The 25,609-nt window shown below is 40.7% G+C and overlaps 1 protein-coding gene across 4 annotated transcripts in view; it reads left to right on the top strand.

Annotated features, from left to right (window-relative positions):
- LOC123507662 (lipid droplet-associated hydrolase-like) overlaps window positions 1-24,738 on the top strand; it is a 33,039-nt gene extending 8,301 nt beyond the window's left edge. Inside the window, exons 2-7 of one of the 4 annotated variants that reach the window (XM_045260808.1) lie at window positions 7,039-7,189; window positions 8,213-8,383; window positions 9,169-9,276; window positions 15,687-15,823; window positions 20,295-20,423; window positions 23,738-24,732. In XM_045260808.1, the coding sequence (XP_045116743.1) occupies window positions 9,227-9,276; window positions 15,687-15,823; window positions 20,295-20,423; window positions 23,738-24,396 (975 nt within the window). In that variant the 5' untranslated portion in view covers window positions 7,039-7,189; window positions 8,213-8,383; window positions 9,169-9,226 and the 3' untranslated portion in view covers window positions 24,397-24,732. Of the gene's footprint in view, window positions 1-7,036; window positions 7,190-8,212; window positions 8,384-9,168; window positions 9,277-15,686; window positions 15,824-20,294; window positions 20,424-23,737 lie in introns of all 4 variants that reach the window. The other 3 variants (XM_045261026.1, XM_045260886.1, XM_045260957.1) reach the window with 3 other exon arrangements.
- The last annotated feature ends 871 nt before the right edge of the window (window positions 24,739-25,609 follow it).

Genomic DNA, 25,609 nt, shown 5'->3' with positions numbered 1-25,609 from the left:
AATGAGCTTCTTTTTATAACTTAGAAATCAAAGTCTGATAATGAAATAGTCTATTGCCAACCAATTCATTCTGCATAGATGTGTTCGGCATCACAGAGGCCTAGTTAATGGACAGTGGCCATTCTGACCAGTTATTTTTAGACTAAAGGCACACCATGTTCAGGCTATGGCAAGACACAGCTTAGCAATACAGTGATGGAAGTAGTGCAGCATCCTCAGGCTATTTCAATTTCAGCTGCAAATTTTCTTTTTTTCTCATAAACGAAATTGAACAAAAATTGTGCTACACTGTCCTTGTGAGCCATTAACCTCTGCAGAGGTGAGGTGAAATGTGTGTTAAGGTTTTGTGCTGTATTAGAATCTCTAAAAATTAAAGAGCTTGGTATACCAGGTGACTATATTTTGTTTTATACACATGTAATGATGTTAGTCGTATAAACTCAAGTAACTACGAAGAAATACCATGGCAAAAGAACAACAGAAAAATGCAGAGTGGAATAAAAGTATGGTAATTAACAGATACATTGTAATATTGTGTTTAGAGACAACTACTTTGTACTGTGAGACAATTTCCACGCCCACTCCTGAATTAAACCAACTGGCGAACACTGAAAACTTGCCAGTTTGGGTCCTCTCCTATTGAGTGAGCAAGTAAAGCAGGTATCACATGGGCACTTTTCCATGTGACATGGTGTCATACAACACCATTTACGACAATTTATTGCAGAACAAGGGAGATTTCACTCGACTCAGCATTCACTGAAAATATCAAAACTGTTGAGGAATTCCTGCAATTGGGAACAAGTCATTGGAAATCTATAGTGAGTATGCTGTATTAGATATAATACTGTAGCATACTATTATTTGGTTGGTGTTAGGTATCACTTCTTGACTGAAATTTTTATCCCTTGATGTTAAATAGTATATACACCAAATTTAACTGTTAGATATGAGGATGGAACATTGTTTTGATTTCGTGGTTTGTTTACATTCTACTTTCACCTACCGCCTTGAATCAAACCAAGAGATCATCAGCTGCTGCACTATGGCTCCACTTACATGGTGAAAACAAGCGGAACGCACCCTGATCAACTTGGTTCGGAAGCAGCCACCACTGTGGAACACCTTGGATCCCAGTTACACTAAAAATAAATTAAAGAGAGAGTTGTATCAGCAAATAGCAGACACGATGAAAGCACTGTATCCAGAAATCCAGGATATTACACCAGGTAAGCTATTTTTATGTATGAATATGCAGTCTGCATAACTGCACAATTACAATGTAAATAGCTATTCAGGGAAAAACATATCCAACAACAGGGCATGATGTAACTTAATTCTCATATAAAGAAGACATAAGACATAAGGTATATGGCTTGTTAGTGCCTCATGGCATTATGAAGGACCTGAAAAATACTTCCCTTGTCCAGTCCTATTTCCATTTTTTCCCACGAATGTCCATAAAGGAATTAAACGACTTAACCTAATCAAGACCTAACTTAGGCAGACTACTGGCAACTAAATAAGTTATGCGCACAAAAAGTTATTTCTGGAAATGATCCATAGGGTTATAACTCCCTCTCATGCTCATGCATTGTAATTCTTTGATATAGATATATAGAAATTAATTTATTTTTTCATTTATATTCATTAAACTATCGTAACTGTAAAAAGAATTTCTTTCACACATTGGACAATTACATTTAACACATACTGTTTGATTATATTTTTAGACAATGTCCAGACCAAGTATACCAATCTTCGGACCTCATTCAAGCGAGAGCTAAAGAAAATCCAGACATTGAAGAGTGGGTCAGCAGGCAAGATAGAACTGGCAGACTCTCAGTGGCCTCTGTTTGATTCCATGCTTTTCCTATCAGATGTTGACCGAGGTCCAAGTTGTACAACAGCCACCTTTGATTCACATGTACCAGTAAGTTACTATTTTCAGTATTAGATTAAGTGCATTACCATACTATATTTAAGGATAGCAATACAACTTTTAAGCAGTTTTATTATTGCACTTTTAATCTCTTGCTGCAACATACAGTACCTTTATTCAAAACTCTGCAGGTTTACATATGAAAATGAAAAGGTGTTCCCTTTGCAGTGTCCTGTTTTGTGACATATTTGCATCATGGCTGTACCGTAATTTCACATGTATATGTTAAGACAATCTTGGTTTCGATGACTGGTGCTTATTGCATCTTTTTTATCCAAATTCAAGTTGTCATGTACTGTTACCATTGAACCAGTTTACTCAACTTATACACCTTGCATTGAACTCATTTACTCAACTTGCTTACCAGTTCATAGAAATTGCAGTACAGTACGTGTTCAATTATTTCCCATCATTGTAGGCCATATCCACTGTCAGTTTCATTTATTCTAAATATTGATTAATACTCATTTCTCATCATGAATTGAGATGTGCAGCCTTGAGGAGAACGACGACCTATTTCCTTCTACTGGAAACTCAACGTTGGACATGGGGTCTTCAAGCGAAAATGTGATCTGCATTAAAGCTGGGACTGGAACATCTAATTGTGAAGATACTCCATCTTGATCAACTCCATCACCTGCTTCTGTATCAAGTCCAACACCACCTCCAGTACTGGGACCCTCAACACAGCCACTACCTAGTGTTGCACATGGTCCTAAGCAGACACCATCAAGAAAAAGAAAACATGAAAGTAGTGGTGAACCTGCTAGTTCAGGTACTCTTAAAATTCTTGGTGCAATGATAGATGCCATCTCAGACATGAACACACCAAAGGGTTTCCCCTCTGGTTGTGGCCTCATTGTAGAAAATGCATTTGAAAAACTGCCCTTGTTAAAACAGGTTAGGCTACTTACCAAAATATGTAAACTTCTGGAAGAAGAATTTCTAGAATTAGGTGTTTCTCAATAAACTCCAAGAGCCATGTATATTTCTTTCCCATCCTCTGCGAGTATATGGGCTAGGAACAATACCATATCAAAATATTGCTCTTACTCAGTAGGCCATAGTTATGTAAGTGATTTTTGAAAATTGGAAATAATAATTAAAAGAGAAGGTGTGAATATGTGTAAACCATTATCTTTATGCTTTGGGTAGTTTGTCTCTTTATGCCACTTGTAGAAAAACAAAAAATCAAAGTGCTAAGTCAGGCAAAGATAAGTTTTAAAATAATCCTGGTGAAACAAAGAAAAGTTTATAATAAAGGTCAGTGATAAAGTTGCAAATGTCCATAAAGGATCTGAAGACCTTCAAAGAAGGAGGAAGGTATATAAGTCAGGTATAACTATATATCCTTTTTTCATCCTTAACTCTGAAGTTTTCTTACCCCATGATTAAAGGAAGATGGGGTATTTATGACTAATTATAGGAATGATAAAAAAATCACAAATGCTGGACTCAGTTTAATATGAAACTATTGATAATACTACAAACATGCATGAAACCAGGTTACTGTTAACTGTCACACACACAGGATATAAATTCTACATGAACATGGTACCATCAGCAGAGTTTGGATTAGATGTTAATGTAAAGAAATGTAACATGCTTTTATGATACAAGACCTAACATGTATGTATAAGAGGAGTAAAAGTAGCAAACAAAATTAAGTACCAGGGAACAAAAACAACAAACAAGAGACAATGCTTCTTACAACACACACACACACACAAAAAAAAAAAAAAAAAAGTAACAAAAGCAACAAAACCAATAAATATGACCTACTCAATGATAACAGGATTTACAAACAAGTTGCTGCTCAGAAAGACTTTCTGGAAAAAATGTAGAATATTGCCAGGAACAGCCGTGATTGAATGACTTTGGTTTAAAACAGTATCTCCAGATGAAGATCATCAAGTCTTGGACCGTTTTATTTTAAACAAAGACACATCTCAATTGGAGACAAAGGTAATAGTGGCAGTTAAAACTAGCAAGATGACCTACCCTAGCTTACATTTTATTTGTACCAATATTATCTTTGTTTCCGGTTGGGAACTTTGTTAAGAAAAAAAAAAACTTCCAAGACTTGAAGATAGTCTTTGTCTGTAGATACTGTTATGAACTATGTTACTTACATACTGTACTGAATTGGTGCAGGCTACATAGTGCATTAGTGCCATATCACTCTGCCAAGCCACACTACCTTCATTGTTAAAATATTGACAGAATGTATTCCGGACCTCCATTGCCTGATTTGCAGGTGTTTGACCAACTCCTGCTAAATTTCTAATCCCATGATGGGGGCTGTTATGCCATTGTCCAGCTATGACTTGAAGTTGATCAATATCTTCCCTGTCAACAAGTTCTGGAGGAGAGTATGATTGCTTGGATGTATTCTGCAAGTAATTATGAAGTGCTAAGGTAGCCAACACTATCTGGTTAACTAAATTAGGTGATGTTCTGATAGGCTGACGGTATATCTGGAACCGTGAAACTTAAATTCCAAAGGCATTCTTGGAGACTCTCTGGGCTCTTGATAACCTATAATTGTGAATAATTCTATCATGAGTCAGATTGGTTCCTGGGTATGGCTTCATCAGTTCTTTTTGTAAGGGAAATGCATCATCTGCCACAATTACATATGGGCACACTTTATCAGAAAAAGGAAGCATCTCAGGAGGTGGAAAATTTACTAAATTATTGTTTATTGCCCTCTTTAAAGAACACCTATCCCATACAACGCCATCCCTGGCCCTTCCATTTGCACCTACATCTGCAAACAAAAATCTGTAATGAGCATCAACCAAAGCCAACAGAATTATACTACAGTAACCTTAAAAGTCAAAGTAATCAGAACCTGAATTGCCTGGTTTCTGGATGAGCACTCTCTTTCCATCTAAAGCACCAACACAAGAGGGGGTAATTACACATGCAAAAGAAATCTTTGGCTACACTTTTCCACTCTTCTGTATTTCTTGGAATCTTCAGATGTTGTTCCTTCAGTGCTTTGTATATGGCTTAGCATACTTCGGGGATGAAGGTAGAAATGAGGTTGTGGCTGACTCGGAACTGATAGCTCAGGGATGACTGCGACTCTCCTGTGGAGGGAAATACATATAGAAATACTGTATATATACTGTGATTAGCAAAAGGAAACCTAACCTGCCATAAGTCTATCAGATTTAATAATAAATAAGATACTGTAGAACAAAACCAATAAAATCTCTTATACAAAATTTATCATTCAGAAAATACAAAAAGTAATAATCTATTCATAATAAAAAAAAAAAAGTATTCCCATGATAATCATAATCATAAACTCTAAAATTTTTTTTTATTATACCCTGGTGTGGCCACAGTGGTTAACAAAAGGATGAGTTCTGAATCAAGACAATGCATATAGTCTACTCATAATCAATAGGTTTTATCCCACCCAAAGAATTTCCCAATGACTTTCCCAAGACTGTTGGTGCAAGGGATTCATCCATATTAAGTTCCTTCCTACAATAAAATGATTAAATATACACAGAACATGTAAGATTACATGGATCATGTCAAGATTAGCAAATCTGCTCATGGCAGGGTTCGTTATTCTTGACATGAAGACATATGGGTTCATTATTCTTTACATGGGAATAATCGGGTTCATTGTTTTTGACATGAACACTTCAGTACTTTAGTAATGAAGATTTCAATAACTGATTACATTCTAAAGCTTCTGTTCACTAGTTAACCATTATGAATCCTCAATCTTCAGCCTTCTCAGGCTGAGCATTTTGGTGTTCTTCCACCCCTTACACCCACTCAACCTATCTTTAATGTGTTCAACCTACTAATAATATTAGTAAATGCTAATAGTTTAATAATAGAATAAAATATCTAGGAGATATTATTAATATCTCTCCTACCAGCATTCTTGCTGTAACTTAGACCTGCTGAACTTCATTAATTCTGATCCAACTGTTATGTCAACAAACTTTATTATTACAGGTCTGACTCCCCGTCAGGAATTACCAAACATTGAGTCTGTATTTATATCAAGAATAATATTAAGTTTACTAATATACTTACTAATGTACCTAATACTTTAGCTATTCAGTGAAGTCAGTTTGACACATATGTAGTTCTCACATGCCAACCACCCTCAAATTCCTTTAACAAAAAAACTACAATTATTGCAATTTATTTCTTTGTTCTGCTATGACAGAGTTAATATTACTGGGAGACTTCAATCTTCCAACTATTGACTGGTCCCTTCAATCCCCTAACTTTAACCATTTGGCATATAATGACCATTTGTTTTATGATTGTTTTTTGTCTTTAGGACTTAAACAGTGGGTGGAGGACCCGGTCTACTTTAATCAATTCCCTCAACATCTTGGACCTTAACTTTACTTCTGACTATGACTGAATTGGTGACATACAAATTTTACTACCTTTGTCCCACAGCCCTCATGTAATGATTCACATTTCTTATATTTTTTTTTAGTCATGCCCGACATAAGGAAAACTCTATACACCTTCCAATAAAAATAAGTTGGTTTAGGGGCAAATATAACAAAATTAATAATTTCCTAGCTTCAGTTGACTGGCAATTTGGATTAGCTAGCCTTTATATTAACCCTATACCATGAGGCCATAGATTTAAAGTGGCACACCAGCACACTACTATTGATTGTAGATCTCACTTCTGTAATAATACGTGTGTCCCACTTTAAAACTTGTTACCAGATGGAGTGGTGGGGCTGGCTTCCCTTGACCAATGTAAATTTGCCGTGCATCCCTAAATACACATGGAATTATTCAGCTTTACAGATTGAACTAAGTTCACTGCTTAAAGGTGGTGTCACACTAGCACTTTTTCCGTGGATTAATGCAATTTCTGTCGATTTTTCAACGTTCCGCATGAACTTATCACATGAATTTGTCAGACAATCAGGATCGTTTCCATCTACAAATTTTCCGCCTTTGTTTACATACCATGACCAAGACCACAAGACTTGCCGCGTCTCCTCAACCTGCTTGTACGTGCATTGGTTCTACCACTACACTTTATAATGGAGGGAAAACAGCATCTAAGGTGGACATGCCTTTCAGAGGAGTTCCTCGTGGAGAACATAAGGAACCATAAGTACCTGTGGGACCATACGAACAGCTCATACTTGAAGAAGGGCCTGAAAAGAGCGTCATACAATACTATTACGTATGCCCTCCGAGACAGCTTCCCAGAACTTGGCAACATTACAGCAGGTAATGAGAACGATCAATTTCCTCTTCCCTTGTAGGCTGATTAACCATAGATAGAAAATAAAAGGAGGGGAGGGGTATGATGGAGATATGCATAGCCATTTTTCTCAAATCGGGTCATTAATCTTTGGAATACCATGCCTTCCTCAGTTGTGTCTGCACCCACCTTGTCAGGGTTTAAAAGATTGCTAATGGCACACCTTGGTGATAAGCTGTATGAATACTGCCATGTATGCCATGGACAATTCACACACAGAATTTTAATTACACATTTTGTAATTGTAGTGATCCCCTTCACTGTGGCATGTTGGCTATTATTTCTGGGCCAAATATGCTTTTTCTTTTTTAGATAGTATTTTCCCCAGAAACTACAGAGTACTTGTTATAAAATTTGAAAGTCAACCTAACCTAATCAATATAGCCCAACCCAACCCAAACCTAACCATAAATGAGAGCAAGTGGACCCCACAGTGGCATGATTTTATTTGTTTTCATTTTCTTTTTTGTTTGGGAATGTGGGTTAGGTCAAGTTTACCAAGGTTTTATGTATTTTTAGGTTTCCCTTATGTTGTTTTTGATGGTTAGGTTGAGGTTAAGTTGGAATTTTTTTCGTAGTTATATTTTATGGTTAGTTTGTTGGTGGTTGTTATATTCTATATTTGAATCTTGCATTTATTTTTTTCTTATGTGTGTGTGTGTGTGTGTGTGTGTGTGTGAGAGAGAGAGAGAGAGAGAGAGAGAGAGAGAGAGAGAGCGCCAAGCAGACAGTGAGGTCCTTAATCACAAAGTGTTAAACCTTCCCCCCTCTCCCCATACTGAAATATACCTCAGAAAAAGTTTCTGAGGTGCCGTAATTTATATCTTACACTAAAGTAACGTAACCAAACATCAAGCCAACCAAACCTAATATAACAACCAAACCTAACCTAACTTAACTAAAGCTAACCTAACCTAACCACACATGAAGAAACTTTCACCTTCCAAGTCTGTCACGTGCATTGAAATTTAAGATATTTTTTTTTTCAGACCAAGTGAGATCGGACTTACTTCATGAAGGAGTACCGCAAGGTACAAGCAACCCCAAGCAGTTCAGCTGGCCAGTATACATCAAAGTGGGAGTTATTTGATGTTCTGTCCTTTCTGAAGGACACATTAAATAACTATACCACAAAGGCCAGTGATTTCTTCACAGCTGAGGTAAGCACAGTGCAATGATGGTATATCTTTTTTTCTTTTTGGTGAATTTCAATGGTAACAGTAATTGGTACTTATTTTTAATTAACCAAGAAAACTCCCCATTAAAGTTTAAAGGACAAATGATAAGAAATACTGCTCCCATGGCATGTATGAAAACAAACTAATGCCTTAAGCCAAATAAACATTTGATGTCCCTCTCATGTTAGTATTGGATATTGTTATGGTAGTGCCAAAAACTTAAGACAGATCATCAAGTGCAAACCATGCATTTTCCTAACAATATTCACATGTCGATTGGTTGCCATGTTAACATGTGGGTCACATCTATCTCCCATTGACATCACATGCTCTGCCCTTGTGTGGTGTCATATTATGCGCCTTTTTTTTTTTTTTTTTTTTTTTTTTCCCTCTTAATTCTTTTCTGCACAGCCAAATGTGGCAGTGGACACCTTCTCCATCATCATTCATGAAGATGGGACACAGGAGGTGTCCATTGTATCCCCCAGCAGCTCCTCAACTCCTTCACTTTTATACTCCTACACCTCATTGCCATCTCCCTGTACTATTTCATTACCTTCATCATTGTGAACAACTCAAGTAGAGGCACCTTCACCAGTGGCAGGCAGTGCATTGCTGTCAACAGGAATGACACCTGTTTACTCTTCTGCTACTACCCCATCAAGTAAATGCAAAAGGAAGAGACATGACTTAAGCCAAATTGAGGAAGAGTGCAGAGAAGCCATACAGAACCTAAAAGAGGCAAATAAAGAACAAGATGATTTTAGTTTCAGTTTTGGCAGAATGGTGACGCACTAGATACACGACCTGCCTTCTGCTGAAAGGATGTCAGCAGCCTTCCAGCTATTGGAAATTATGAAAAATTATAATTCAAGGTAAAAAGAATAAAGTTGTCTTAAGTCAAGCATGTTTTATTTTATCACAGAAGCCCAATTTTTCAAAACAGTAAAAATTAAAATATGATGCCTCCCTCAGGAAATAGTTAATATTTATGTCTCTATGTTATTTTAATGTAAAAAAAGTTGGTTGTTACTAATAATGATATTGAAAAGGTAGCAGAGAAAGTATGAAGGCATGTAAACTTCTACAAGGGTAACACTCCCTTACTCATGATCAATACCAGAAAAAAAAAAATAAAGGAAAAAAAATTACCATGTAGAAAAAAATTAGCAAACTGTAATTCATCTTATTAATGGAAATAACATTAATCCAAACTGTTATAGTTATAACCATAGCAAGTAAACTTCATCCATTTTAAATTAATCCCAATATCACAAATAAACGTAATCCAGATTATAAAACTTACTAAATATAATATTAATCCAAACTATACAACTTACTACAAAAACACTTTATCCAGACTATAGAACTTACAAAAAAGAAAACTTAATCCGGACCAATATTACATATAAGAATATATACATTTGAAACATTTATTCATAGCTGAATTAGTGCATGAGCATTCTTTCTGCTTGCCATGGGACACTTCCTTCATTATTGAAGTATTCTTCAAATGTTTCCCGCACCACTTTAGCATCATTACTGTGACCTTGGCCAATGGGTGGTAGTCTTTGAAATGCTTCCTGGAGGACGTCTTCCACTTCTTCATGCCTATGCTCTCCATGTGTGTTGTGTGATGCTGCATGCTTTTTTCCAGAATTTACCCGTAGATAATTGTGGAGTACTACAGTGGCAAGAACTATATCTTTAACATTCTCAGGAGATGTGTTGATAGGTTTTTTGTAAATCTGAAATCTACCAGCCATTATTCCAAAAGCATTTTCAGATGTACGCCTTGCACGTGACAGACGATAGTTGAAAACTAGCTTTTCATTGGGTAGGTCTTTCCCAGGATATGGCTTCATGAGGTACGTTTTGAGAGGAAAGGCATCATCACCAACTATTACAAAAGGACACTGCCTCCTGGTGAATGGAATAGAGGTAGAAGATGGAATATTTATTTTTTTTCCCTCAATAGCATCTCTGAGGCCACATCTCTCCCACACTCCAGCATCACTAGCTCGACCACTAGCACCTATGTCAACATACATGACTTTGTAGTTGGCATCCACCAGTGCCATCATGATAAGACTAAAATGGCCCTTGTAGTCATAATATTCAGACCCAGAACGTGGTGGCTTAGAAATTAGTACCCTCTTGCCATCTAGAGCCCCAATGCACATAGGAAAATTCCACCTTGCATAGTACTGGCTTGCAACATGCTGCCACTCACTTTGGTTTCTTGGTAGGTGAAGGTACTGTGGCTGCAGAACTTAGTAGATGGCTCTACATACTGAAGGTATTATTGAAGAGATGAGGTTGTTGCTGATGTGAAACTGGTAGCCGAGTGAAACTTGAGATTCCCCTGAAATTATGAATGACATAAGTGATGGTGTATGGTAAATATTTGCTGACATACAATATTCTAAAGTCAACTGGGGTGATTCGGATCTAGCTTTGATAAACACTGATCTAGTTTCCATTTACTCGTATGTATTGTTGTATAACACTATCAAGGTCAAGCAATATTTGTAATACTAATATAACTGAACCATGAAAGCTTGAAGTCAAAAGTTTTGCTTGTCTCAATGGCAAGAACTAATCGAGCTGAACCATTAGAACCCCTGACATATATACTGCAAATTTATAATAACAGCACCACAGATTTCTTAAAATTTTGTTTTACTATGTTAGGTTAGGTTAGGAGGTTTGTTTATTTTCCTGTAAGTTAGGTGCGATTTGGAAAAATAGTAAGTGGTTCTGAAAGTGAGTGGGTGCACTTGCAAAATATATATCGGTAAATTTACAGTAGTTCACTTCTCACAATGACAGACAAAAATATTTTTTTCCTGGCATTTCTTAAGCTAACTAAACATCAGTGATGAGTTACAAAAATATGCACCCCCTAAAGAGTGACGGTCCTGCCTGGCTCAGTTGCTAGGAGCAGGCCAAAGCCGTCAGTTATGCATTTTCTGCTGCCCTACATACTGTCAGCGAGCTATGTCACACACTCATACACTCTCTAACTCTCAACCACACTATCTATTGTGTGTATGTGTGGGATATTTTTTATGTCGGGAGACAAGCATTGTGTGTGTGAGTAACACTGCAGCAGAAAGTGCATACCTGGTAACTTTGGCCCGCGCCTAGCAGCTGAGTCACGTGGGACCGTCATTCTTTACGAGTGCCCAAAAATATACCTCTACTTTTCAGTGAGACTAAGTAACAAAGTGTCAGTGTCAAACGCTCTCCTGCAGTGACAGCTTTCCTCATCTTAGTGTCACTTTTGGCAATGAGAGGTGTCACTAACTCCAGAAGTCTGTGGTACTGGTTCTTGTGATCCTCTAAACTCAGCTCTTTCAACAGCCTGTGTTACACACTTTTGTTTTCCCTACGAGCTAACCATGAACGCATCCATGCACGCTTTCTGGCTTGTTTAGTTTGTCTAAGTTTCGTAATACACAGTATTACGTTCTTCTTCTTCTTCTTGGGGGATTTGTCGGGGCCGTGCAGGCTGTGTGTCACAGCCTCTAGTGCCCCAAAGATCCGGGATGCGGAGGTGATGTAGTCAGGCTATATGCGGTGAAGTTGATTTGTTTTGTGTAGGAAGGTCCTGGTGAGGTTGAGTGTCTTGAAAGCCTGATAGGTATTTGTGCAGCCACCCAGGAGGTCAGTCAGTGTTGGCCTGTGTGGGTGAATGGCAGACAGTGAGTGGAGGAGGGCCACACGGTGTGAGTGGTGCTGAGGGCAGTGCAGCAGCAGGTGTTCTGGGGTGTCAGGCTGGGTAGGGCACCAGGGGCAGTGGGGAGAGTCAGTCATGCCCAGCCTGTGTAGGTGGGCATCGAGGCCGGTGTGGCCGATTCTGAGTCTTGTGATGGCCGTGTCCAGTGCCCGGTTGGGGGAGTAGGTCCACCAGTGGTGTCTTGTGTCCTGTCTAATGTGTCCCAGTGAGGTGTACTGTAAAGCGTCAGTCAATGTTGTGTCCCAGTGCCGCCAGCAGGCTGTCTTGAGGTCAGTCGGGAAGTCTGTCTGGTCAGTAGCTAAGTCAATATGGGAGGGGTGGGTGTGTGCCTCTGCTGCTGCCCTGTCAGCCATGGTGTTACCTATGACACCAATATGGGAGGGCACCCACTGAAGGTGGATGGTGTGTCCCAGGGAGGTCAGGTGGAGGATGAGATGGTGAATTATAAGGGTGAGGTGGTGGCGGGAGTGTGGGCGGTGGGATTTTACAATCTGGAGGGCAGAGAGTGAGTCAGAGAAGAGGGCTATTGAGCAGCAAAGGTGGTGGCAAATTGAAGGCCCTCTTTTATGGCAAACAGTTCTGCCGTGGTGATGGAGGTAGTGGCTGGTAACCTCCAGGCAGTGGCAAGGGACCTGGAGGGGATGAATATGGCTGCACCGACGGATGGAGGGGTAGTGAGGCGGGAGCCGTCGATGTAGATGTGGGAGTGGGTGTGGTACTGAGAGTGGAGGAGTGAGATGAATAGAGTTCTGCCCTGCACTGGGCAGCCGGTTTTGAATCATTGTGTGGGTGTATGAATGGACAATGAGACTGAGGAAGAGAGAGGGTACCAAGGGCCCAGAGGAGAAGTTTTTTTGAGGATGAGGAAAGGGGGAGGAGTCACCCGGAGAGTTGCAAAGAAGGAGAGGGCTATATCTACAAAGGGTGTGTGGGCTTGATAGAGCAAGGGGCCATGAAGTGGCTCCCTGCCATACTGCAGGAGGAGGGAGTGGAGGGCATGACATCTAGGGGAGGAGGCAAGCTTGGTGTAGGTCCGGACAAGGAAGGTGGAGCGTCTGTGTGACAGGGAAAGGAGGGAAGCCTCTGCCTGAAGGGCACAGACTGGGGAGGACTTAAAGGCTCCCAGTGCAATACGAAGGGCTGAATTTTGTATGATATCCAATTTATGGAGAAGTGATTGTGAGGCCGCTTCATAAACCTCACATCCATAGTCCAAGCGACTCCAGATATAGGTACAATAAAAATGGAGGAGAGTACGCCTGTCCGCACCCCACTTGACACCAGCCAGGGATCTCATTAAGTTTAGCCTTTCAAGGCATGAAGTCACCAGGTACTGTATGTGGCAGCCCCAGGTTAGGCGGGGGCTATCCAACAGTAGGCCAAGGAATTTGTGATTTGATTTGAAAGGGATCGGGGAACCATTGATGGTGACCACTGGAATGTTAGGTATTCGCCTTCTGGTGAAGCACAGAAGGCTAGACTTCTGGGCACTCACTGTCAGGCCCCAATGGGCAGTCCAAGAGTTGACAAGGTCAAGTCCATGCTGGAATGAAAGTTGAGCCTCTTGGATAGTGGAAGCAGAACAAAGGAGGGAAATGTCATCAGCATAGATAAGTGCATGTGTGCCAGGAGAGGAGGGAAAGTCAGAAAGTAAGACATTGAAGAGTAGAGGGCTAAGTGGAGAACCTTGAGGAACACCCCTAGTGATTGGATATGACCTAGAGTAGGTGTTACCAATCGCCAGGGAGAAGGATCTATTTGTCAGGAAGGACTGAACCCAACTTAGTGGTGGACCAGAGTCCAAGGCGGCCAAGTTTCTCGAGAATTGAGTTGTGTGAGGCGGAGTCAAAAGCACCCTTAAGATCTAAAAAAGCTACTAAAGTGAATTTTCTGTGATTAAATCCTTCCTGAATGTGATGCTCCAGCAACAACAGGGCATCAAGGGTGCCCCGATGAGGGCGAAAACCGAACATGTTGGGTGGCAGAAGGTGTTTGCGTTCCAACCACCAGGTTAGTCTATTTTGAATGACATGCTCGAAAACCTTGCTAATGTTAGACAGGAGGCTAATAGGTCTATAAGAGGAGGCCACTGTCGGGTCCTTGCCAGGCTTAGGAATAGGAATAGTGGTGGCAAAACGCCACGCTGAAGGGAACGTCCCCGACAACCAGCTGTTGTTGAGGACATCCACGAGCTGCAGCAGAGCATCTGGGAGGCATCGAAGAACAATATTATGTTCAGAGCAGCGTATCTTTGCCACAGCGTGGCTTCCATGTTTGTTTACATTGTTGGTCTGTGTTGGCGTTGGCGGGAAGTGTCGACGAAACCGTTTGTGTGTGACAGGCCACAGCCAAAATATCGTCAATTTTCTGAAAAACGACAGAAAAAGTGCTAGTGTGACAGCCAGCCAAGGGCACCAAAATATGAAAAAGGCTCACTTGAGTGCTGATTCCTTAAAAGAAAAGTAAAGTTAACCAAAATTAAGGAACAAAAAATGTTTTGATACCTCCCTCTTATTAATTGAAGTCAAGCCATAGGAAGACGGAAATACAGAAGCAGAGTTTACCAGTGAAAGGTATGAATGATTGAGAATACTGGTTAACTCTTATGTTAGAGAGTTGGACAGAATAGGGATGAGAGGAAGAAGAAAGCCTTGTGCAGTGAGGCTGCAGGAGGAGGGGAGGCATTTAGATAGCAAGATCGATCATTAGAACAATTAGCATGAATATAGTGATAAGAGATAGAGAGGGATGCAACATTTTGGTAGTGAGAAAGAGGCTGAAGACAGTCAGTCAGAGGGAGGAAGTTGATGAAACGAAAAGCTTTTGATTTCACCCAATCTAATAAAACTATGTGAACGGAAACCCCCTTGCTCCGAAACATGCGAAGAGAACTCTATACGTGAACAAAATAATAAGGCCCTTGTACAGAGTCAGTAGTTGAAGGGGCGAGAAAAACTGGAGACGTTGCAGAACACCTACCTTCATAGAAGTTGTTTTAGCAAGAGATGAGGTGTGAAGTTCCAGTTAAGATTGTAAGTAAAGGACAGACCGAGGATATTCAGTGTGGAAGAGAGAGACAGTTGAATGTCATTGAAGAAAAGGGGACAGTTGTCTGGAAGGTTGTGTCGAGTTATTAGTTGGAGGGATTGAGTTTTTAAGGTACAGAAAACTACTAAGTTTTCTCTGCCTCAAACGAAGATCTTAGAAAGATCAGAGGTCAGCGTAGGAGTGGACAGGGCAAGAAGTTTGGTTAAGATTATTAATGACTAATAGGAAGAGAGTGGGTGACAGGACAGAACCCTGAGGAACACCACTATTAATTAATAGATTCAGAACAGTGGCCGTCTACCACAGCTGCAATAGAACAGTCAGAAAGGAAACTTGAGATAAAGTTGCAGAAAGAAGGAGAGAAACCATATGTCCTTGAATGTGCCATCGCATGATGCGATATTGCAGGAAAAAGTGACCTGTGATACCCATTGCAGAGAGAGAGAGAGAAATGTGTGTGTGTGCGTGTGTGTTAATATTTCTTCACCTACGCAGCATGGCGTCTAGGGCAGCTGTGGCATGTGGGGCAGTGACCAAACACAGCCTGATGCTGAGCGGCCGGCCCACGGAGGTGCTGTGTGTTGGCCAGGGACTGCAGGAGGCGCCACAACACCTAGTCCTCTTCATCCCAGGTATGTGTGTGTGTGTGTTACACGTGTAATTCACCTCAGTCGCCTGCTGGTCACCCAGCCAGTCTTCCCCATTACGGAGCGAGCTCAGAGCTCATAGACTAATCTTCGGGTAGTACTGAGACCACAACACACTCCACACACCGGGAAAGCAAGGCCACTACCCCTCGAGTTACATCCCGTACCTATTTACTGCTTGGTGAACAGGGGTCACACATTAAGAGGCTTGCCCATTTGCCTCGCCACACCGGGACTCGAACCCAGCCTTCTTGATTGTGAGTCGAGCATGCTAACCACTACACTACACGGTGTGTGTGTGTGTGTGTGTGTGTGTTTCACTGTTTGATCTGCTGCAGTCTCTGACGAGACAGCCAGACGTTACCCTACGGAACGAGCTCAGAGCTCATTATTTCCGATCTTCGGATAGGTCTGAGACCAGGCACACACCACACACCGGGACAACAAGATCACAACTTCTCAATTTACATCCCATACCTACTCACTGCTAGGTGAACAGGGGCTACACGTCAAAGGAGACACACCCAAATATCTCCACCCGGCTGGGGAATCAAATCCCGGTCCTCTGGCTCGTGAAGCCAGCGCTCTAACCACTGAGCTACCGGGAGTGTGTGTGTGTGTGTGTATTTGCCTAATTGTTCAAGTGGGGCTCCATATGGAATTTTATTCAACTTTTCCTTAAATTTATGCACACTTTCTGTTGTGACAATCCCTTCACTCAAGCTGATCCAAATTCCCACCCTCCTAAGTGGAAATAAAAACTTTTTAATGTTCGTCATACATTGACTTTTCAAGATCTTAGAGCAATGATTCTCAAACTCTACACCTTGGAGGAACTCCTGTAATAATTTTGTCTATTCTACAGAACCCCTATGTATGGTATACAGGTGTCTTCTTAAGCGCAGTAACCCCTGTTCACGCATATTATTTGCTCTCATGACTATATATTATATGAATATAGGCCATTTTGAAGAGTCTATGGAGCTCAGGAGATTAATGGTCAGTCTTCACTATTCTAATCCCTTCAATATTGGGACATTTTTACCTTGAGATTTGTGTACCATTAGATCATTTTATTGACATCAGGAAGGATCTATGGAGGTCAGAAAATTAATGGCCACAGTCTTCACTATTTTAATCCTTTCAGTACTGGGACAAATTTTTACCTTGAGTTTTGTGTACGATTAGACCATTTTATTGACATTAGGAGGTTAGAAGGTTAATGGTCACAGTCTTCACTATTTTAATCCCTTCAGTATTGAGACACATTTTTACTTGAGATTTGTGTATGATTGGACCATTTTATTGACATCGGGCCACAGTCTTCACTATTCTAATCCCTTTAGTACTTGGACACATTTTTACCTTGAGATTTGTGTATCATTAAACCATTTTATTGACATTAGGTAGGGTCTATGGAGGTCAGAAGATTAATGGCCACAGTCTTCACTATTTTAATCGCTTCAGTACAGAGACACTTTTTTATCTTGAGTTTTGTGTACAACTAGACCATTTTATTGACATTAGGAAGGGTCTATGGAGGACAGAAGATTAATGGTACTACCTTACACGTACGAGTACGTTGGTGTCTTGAAAGTCTTTGTAACATGTTGTTGAGTAGGAATTATGAATTATGAATTAAGATCACCGTCATTTTGTAATAGCACATCAAGATTTTACAGGTTTCTCGCGGAACTACTGGTGATAGTAGGCGGAATCCCGGTTGATAATCGCTGTCGAATAGAGTGTCCTCTTGTTTATCTATCTCCATCTCTGTCTTCAGTCTTGTCTATCTGTCTTTTCCATGTGATTCTCTATCTTATACGTCGTTATTAGATCTCCTTTCAGCTGTTCATCCTTCAATCTTGGTAATTCCATTTCGTTCAGTCTTTCTTCATAGGGAAGGGCCTTCATTTCTAACGCCATCTTTGTATCTATTCTTTGGATCCTTTCTAGTTTCTTGATGTTCATTTGCATGTGTAGACATCAGGAAACTGTGTGTGTGTAATTCACCTCGGTCGCTTGCTGGTCACCCAGCCAGTCTTCCCCATTACGGAGCGAGCTCAGAGCTCATAAACCGATCTTCGGGTAAGACTGAGACCACATCACACACAACACACACCGGGAAAGCGAGGCCACAACCCCTCGAGTTACATCCCGTACCTATTTACTGCTAGGTGAACAGGGGCTACACATTAAGAGGCTTGCCCATTTGCCTCGCCGCTTTCCGGGACTCAAACCCGGGCCTCTTGATTGTGAGTCGAGCGTGCTAACCACTACACTACGCAGTGTGTGTGTGTGTGTGTGTATTTACTTAGTTGTATTTACCTAGTTGTAGTTTTACAGGGCCTGGGCTTTATGCTCGTGTGGCCCCGTCTTTTCTTTAAAACTATGTACACTCTTTGCTGACACCATTTCCTCACTCAAACTGTTCCAAGTCTGAACACATCTTTGCAGGAAACTCAATTTTTTAACATCTCTCGGACATCTTCCCTTCCTCAGTTTCTTACTATGTGATCTTGTGCTTCTAATGTCATATTCTTCTCTCAGGATTAGTTTCTCATTATCCACTTGATCCATTCCGTTAATTAATTTATAAACTTGTATCAGATCCCCTCTCTCTCTTCTCTGTTCCAGGGTTGGTAGATCCATAGCTTTTAGTCTCTCCTCATATGTCATCCCTTTAAATTCTGGAACCATTCTTGTAGCCATTTTTTTGCAGTCTCTCCAATTTCCTTATGTGTTTCTTTTTATGGGGAGTCCACACAACTCCTGCATATTCCAATCTAGGTCTTATTTTAGTACTTATCAATTTCTTCATCATTTCTTTGTCCATGTAGTGAAATGCTAATCCAATATTCCTTAGCAAATTATATGTCTCTCTGAAAATTCTATCAATATGGCTTACCAGTTGATTGTTTTCTTCCACTGTCACTCCCAAGTCCTTTTCCTTTTTTACTTTTTCTAGTTCTACTCCATCTCCCATCATATAGATTCCCACTGGTCGTCTATCACTTTTTCCCATTTCCATGACATGGCTTTTGTCCACATTGAATTCCATCTCTCATTTTTTACTCCATTTCCAGATCTTGTTTAAGTCTTCCTGTAGTATTTCACAATCCTCTTTTTGTTTAATGACTCTGCACAGTTTCGCATCGTCCGCAAACAGATTTATGTAGCTGTTCACTCCCTCTGGCATGTTGTTTATGTATACGAGAAAAAGTATTGGTGCCAATACTGATCCCTGTGGCACTCCGCTGTCTACTGTTCTCCACTTGGACTTCATATCATTAACTATCGTCCTTATTTCTCTCCCCTTCAAGTAATTTTTCATCCATTTCAATGTGCTTCCTTTTAAGCCACCCTTCTCCTGTGTGTGTATGTGTGTGTGTGTTAGGATAATTGTTTTAAGACATTTTAGTATGTATGGGCATCTTTTATCATTTTTTTTAATCATTAACTCCTTTCTCAGGTAAACTGAACTCCCTGCCTGTTTCTCTTTTCTCACCACTATTCTGTCCACCTCCCTAATGCAAGAGTTAACCAGTATTCTCAGTCTTTTTACCTTCCCCACTATTCTATACACTTCCCTAATGCAATAGTTAACCAGTATTCTCAGTCTTTCTGTTTCACCACTGTTCTGTCCACCTCCCTAATGCAAAGGTTAACCAGTCTTTCTCTTTCCACTATTCAGTCCATCTCCCTAATGCAATAGTTAAGGCGCATTCACATGTACCAATTTGCAACTGATATTTTACATACATAGAATTTCTGATTCATCCTTTCTAATCGGAAAGTGTCAGACGTAGCACCTAGAAAGTATCGACTAGTTTGCTCCTTTGCAGGAAGTGAATGTAAACAAACAGTTACCAGCCAAGATATCTTCCTCCAGTGACGCTGCTGAAGCGGTGGTTGCATTTCTTTTGACGTACCGGAAGAGTCAGCACAAACTTTTTATTTACTGTATAATTAATTTGTGGGGTCCTAGATGTGTTCTTTTTCCCTCACTAACTCCAACATCTTCTCTATATCACATTTTAAAAGCTTACTCCATGACGTCACGACGTACATAAATAGTCACAAATCGACTAGCAAGACCAACATATTTTCTCTCACCACTATTCTGTCCACCTCATTAATGCAAGAGTTAACCAGTATTCTCAGTCTTTCTACTTTCACTATTCTGTCCACCTCCCTAATGCAAGAGTTAACCAGTATATTGCTCAGTCTTTCATCCCTTTCTCTGACACATTCCTGAACTCCTTGCCTGCTTATGTGTTTCCTCGTTCCTGTGACCTGAACTCTTGTGGAAGGGAGGCTGCAACACATTTACCCTTCAATACAAAACCTTTTGATCTTTCTGTGGTGCCTCAGTGGATTTTTTTTTTTTTTTTTTTTTTACCTCCAAGAGAGAGAGAGAGAGAGAGAGACTCTAACCTACCTCTTTTTCTCACAGGTAACCCCGGAGTGGCATCTTACTACAAAAGGACGATGGAGCATCTCTACAGTTTGATGGGTGGTAGTCACTCAGTGTGGGCGGTGTCTCATGCCGGCCACTGTGTTAACCTGCCCTCCCTCTGGCCAGGTGAGAGAGAGACAGAGTGAGAGAGAGAGAGATTTTTCCTCTATGATTTTGTTTGTAGTCAAGTGTGTGAATGTGTGTGTGTGTGTGTGTGTGTGTGTGTGTGTGTGTGTGTGTGTGTGTGTGTGTGTTTACCTAGTTGTATTTACCTAGTTGTAGTTTTACAGGGCCTGGGCTTTATGCTCATGTGGTCCCGTCTCCATATCTACACTTATCCAATTTTTCTTTAAAACTATGTACACTCTTTGCTGACACCACTTCCTCACTCAAACTGTTCCAAGTCTCAACACATCTTTGCGGGAAACTAAATTTTTTAACATCTCTCAGACATCGTCCCTTCCTTAGTTTCTTACTATGCGATCTTGTGCTTCTAAAGTCATATTCTTCTCTCAGGATCAGTTTCTCATTATCCACTTCATCCATTCCGTTAATCAATTTATAAACTTGTATCAGATCCTCTCTCTCTTCTCTGCTCCAAGGTTGGTAGATCCATTGCCTTTAGTCTCTCCTCATATGCCATCCCTTTAAATTCTGGAACCATTCTTGTAGCCATTTTTGTAGTCTCTCTAATTTTCTTATGTGTTTCTTTTATGGGGAGTCCACACAACTCCTGCATATTCCAATCTAGGTCTTATTTTAGTACTTATCAATTTCTTCATCATTTCCTTGTCCATATAGTGAAATGCTACTCCAATATTCCTTAGCAAATTATATGTCTCTCTGAAAATTCTATCAATATGGCTTACCGGTTGATTATTTTCTTCCATTGTCACTCCCAAGTCCTTTTCCTTTTTTACTTTTTCTAGTTCTACTCCATCTCCCATCTTATAGATTCCCACTGGTCGTCTTTCACTTTTTCCCATTTCCATGACATGGCTTTTGTCCACATTGAATTCCATCTCCCATTTTTTGCTCCATTTCCAGATCTTGTTTAAGTCTTCCTGTAGTATTTCACAATCCTCTTTTGTTTAATGACTCTGCACAGTTTCGCATCGTCCGCAAACAGATTTATGTAGCTGTTCACTCCTCTGGCATGTCATTTATATATACGAGAAAAGTATTGGTGCCAATACTGACCCTGTGGCACTCCGCTGTCTACTGTTCTCCACTTGGACTTCATATCTTTAACTATCGTCCTTATTTCTCTCCCATTAAGTAATTCTTCATCCATCTCAATGTGCTTCCTTTTAAGCCACCCTTCTCCTCTAACTTCCATAGTAATCTTTCATGTGGCACTTTATCAAAAGCCTTTTTTAGATCTAAATAAATACAGTCAACCCATCCCTCTCTCTCTTGTACTTTATCAACTATTCTAGAGTAGAAACTCAATAAATTTGTCACACATGACCGACCTTTTCTAAAACCAAATTGGCTATTTGATAATATTTTGTTGTCTTCAAGAAACTCGATCCATTGCTTCTTTATTACTTTTTCACACATCTTGCATATTACACTAGTTAGTGATACCGGCCTGTAATTTAAAGGTTCTTCCTTCCTTCCGCTCTTATATATGGGAACCACCTCAGCTCTTTTCCACTCCACTGGCACTGTTCCATTTTCTATTGAGCATTTTATGATGTTGTATATTGGACTTGCTAGTTCTTCCCTACATTCTTTCAGTATTCTGCCTGAGACTTCATCCGGTCCCATTGCCTTTTCCTCATCCAATTCCGTCATCAACTTTTTATTTCAAGCTTGGTTACTTTAATCTCTTTCATATAGACAGTCTCTCTATTACCCTGTGGTCTTTCAAATTTGGATTCCTTAGTAAAGACCTCATGAAATTTACTATTTAACAGTTCTGCCATACTTTTGGGTCTTCCACCATTCCGTTTTCTCCTTTTAACCTTTCTATTGTTTCTTTTTGTCTTATTTTTCCATTTATGAATCTGTAGAACAATTTTGGTTGTTCCTTACATTTTTCGACAATGTCCTTTTCATAGTTCTTTTCTTCTTCCTTTCTCACCTTAGCATATTCATTTCTTGCTGTTTTGAAGTTTTCCTTATTTTCTGGATTTCTGTTTCTTCTCCACCTTTTCCATGCTCCATCTCGTTTCTCCTTTGCCCTAGCACATCTTGCATTAAACCAATCTTTCTTTCCTTCTTCTTTAGGTCTATATTTCGGAACATATTCCCTGACCCCAGTTTTGTATATTTCCAAAAATAAGTTATATTTCTCTTGAACCGTTAATGAGTTTTCCATCTCCTCCCAGTTTACGTTTTTAAAATAGTTCTTGAGATTCTCAATATCAGCCTTTCTGTAATTTAATCGGTCTCCTTTGTATGAGTCATCTCTATCTTCCTTTCCTTCTTCTATATCCATTTCTAATATTACATGGTCACTCTTTCCCAATGGGCACTTGTATCTTATATCATCGTTAATTGGTATATCCCTTGTAAAAACTAGGTCTAATCTTGCCGGCTCATCGTTTCCTCTGAATCTTGTGTTTTCCTTTACTGTGTGTGTGTGTATCTGTGTGTGTGTTTGATCTGCTGCAGTCTCTGACGAGACAGCCAGACGTTACCCTACGGAACGAGCTCAGAGCTCATTATTTCCGATCTTCGGATAGGCCTGAGACTAGACACACACCACACACCTGGACAACAAGGTCACAACTCCTCGATTTACATCCCGTACCTACTCACTGCTAGGTGAACAGGGGCTACACGTCAAAGGAGACACCCAAATATCTCCACCCGGCCGGGGAATCGAACCCCGGTCCTCTGGCTTGTGAAGCCAGCGCTCTAACCACTGAGCTACTGTGTGTGTGTGTGTGTGTGTGTGTGTGTGTGTGTGTGTGTGTGTGTGTGTGTGTGTGTGTGTGTGTGTGTGTGTGTGTGTGTGTGTAATTCACCTCCTCGGTCGCCTGCTGGTCACCCAGCCAGTCTCTCCCATCAAGGAGCGAGCTGAGAGCTTATAGACCGATCTTCAGGTAGGACTGAGACCACAACACACTCCACACACCGGGACAGCGAGGCCACAACCCCTCGAGTTACATCCCGTACCTATTTACTGCTAGGTGAACACACCCCACACATTAAGAGGCTTGCCCATTTGCCTCGCCGCTTTCCGGGACTCGAACCCAGGCCTCTCGATTGTGAGTCGAGCGTGCTGACCACTACACTACGGTGTGTGTGTGTGTGTGTGTGTGTGTGTGAAACAGAGATAAGGAGAGAAAGAGATATAATTTTGGTGCAGTATTTCTTTTCACTAGCTCCCTCTCCTTTGCACCATTCCACCTCCTTCACAACCCTCCCTCCCTCCCTGCACTCACCACTACCACCACCACTATCCATAACACTCCTTCTCTGAACAGGCAACCAGCACATATACAACCTGGAAGAACAAATACAGCACAAGATCACCTTCCTGGAGACACACATACCAGCCGGGACGAAGCTAACACTCGTGGGTCACTCCATCGGCTGCAAAATTATCTTACGTCTCCTCCAGCATTTTGAAAACCACCCTAGCATATCCATAACTCAAAGCTACCTTCTGTTCCCTACCATAGAACGTATGAAAGTCAGTCCAAATGGGGTTAAACTATGGCCTGTTTTAAAGTATCTACGGTGGTTTGTGGTTATGTTGGTTTGTGTTGTTTGTATATTGCCGGGAAAGATTTTGGATGCATTGCTAAGGTTATATTTTGGTAGTTCTACGTATGAATGCTGTGTAGACGCCACGAAAGAGTTGCTCAATCCTCGAGTGGTGCAGAATATGCTGTGGATGGCGCGTGATGAGCTGGAAAAGGTGGTAGATCTGGATGTGGATGTATTGAGGAGGCACAGAGATAAGGTGGTGCTGTATTACGGTGCAAGTGATGCGTGGTGTCCAGTGCAGTATTGGGAGGGAGTGAGGGAACAAGTACCAGGGGTGAGGGCTGAGCTGTGTGACAGAGGAACGCCACATGCTTTCGTCCTGCGTTATGCTGAACCCATCGCAGAAAAGGTTGCGCACTGGATGGGTTCTTAAGATTCTGCGTGATGATTTAAGGTGGGACTGTTATGATTTGGTGGAACTGGTCACAAAACTCCCTTTAGAAATTAAATGTTAAGTTTGGGAAGTGTTGACAAGCCTCATTCTTAAGGTAGTAGAATTTTTTACGTCAAAATATTAGGTGTGAATGGTGTGTTTTGTTAAGGATGATGCAAAACTCACCCACACGATGAAATATATCAAGTTTGGAAGTGTTCGTAAGTCTCATTTCCAAGATAGTTGGAGTTGTAGGTGAGATTATAAAATGTGCGTGTGAGGAGGGAACAGAGTATTTCTTTATATTGGCCAGTGTGTGTGTGTGTGTGTGTGTGTGTTTGTTTCACTGTTTGATCTGCTGCAGTCTCTGAGGAGACAGCTCTAACCACTGAGCTACAGGGCCGTGTTCTGTGTGTGTGTGTGTGTTTGTGTTTGTGTTTGTGTGCGTTGTTACGTTCACCGGTTAAACGGATAAGATTGGCATCGGGGAGCCGGTGAACAATAACAATAAAAAAAAAACACTGCAGTTTCAACTGGTGAGGCTATGCAAAGGGGGCACTTAAAAAGCTATTTAATTCCCCAATAATGAAACTGACATACACATATAGATATAACATGAAACACATGAAACTGACATACACATATACATATAACACATAAATAAATACAACAATAAAGAACCCAACTTAATACCTAACAATAATACTAATCCTATATGGAGGCAATGTGGAAAACACGGGACGAGGGGAAGTGATACTTATGAGGTGTTGCAGTGGTGAAGTGCTGGGTGATGGTGGATCCCACGGTAGTCCAAGAGGCGTTGTGTTCACTGGTTGAGGCCTTGACCTCAACTGACTTCCAGAAGTCAGGGGAGCTTGCTTGACACTTCCGCTTGAGTCGAATGGGGCCGCGTGAATCCAACTTCGGGACAGTAGTGGGGCTTCATGAGACGGTGACGTGGAAGGGGAGGTGGAGAGGTGGCGAACGAGGTAACAAGCGGAGGAGGGGATGGTAGTGGAGTATGTTACGGGCGGGCCGTAACAGCGTGTGTGTGTGTGTGTGTGTGTATATATATATATATATATATATATATATATATATATATATATATATATATATATATATATATATATATATATATATAATCAAGAGTGCGGCATTTGCTAAAGCTACCTTGTTTTAGAGATCTCTTAAGTTCTCCTGACTCCCACTG

The sequence above is a fragment of the Portunus trituberculatus genome, chromosome 1 (assembly GCF_017591435.1).
Source record: "Portunus trituberculatus isolate SZX2019 chromosome 1, ASM1759143v1, whole genome shotgun sequence".
In the NCBI taxonomy this organism is placed as follows: Eukaryota; Metazoa; Arthropoda; class Malacostraca; order Decapoda; family Portunidae; genus Portunus; species Portunus trituberculatus.
This window is presented reverse-complemented; position numbering and strand designations above follow the sequence as displayed.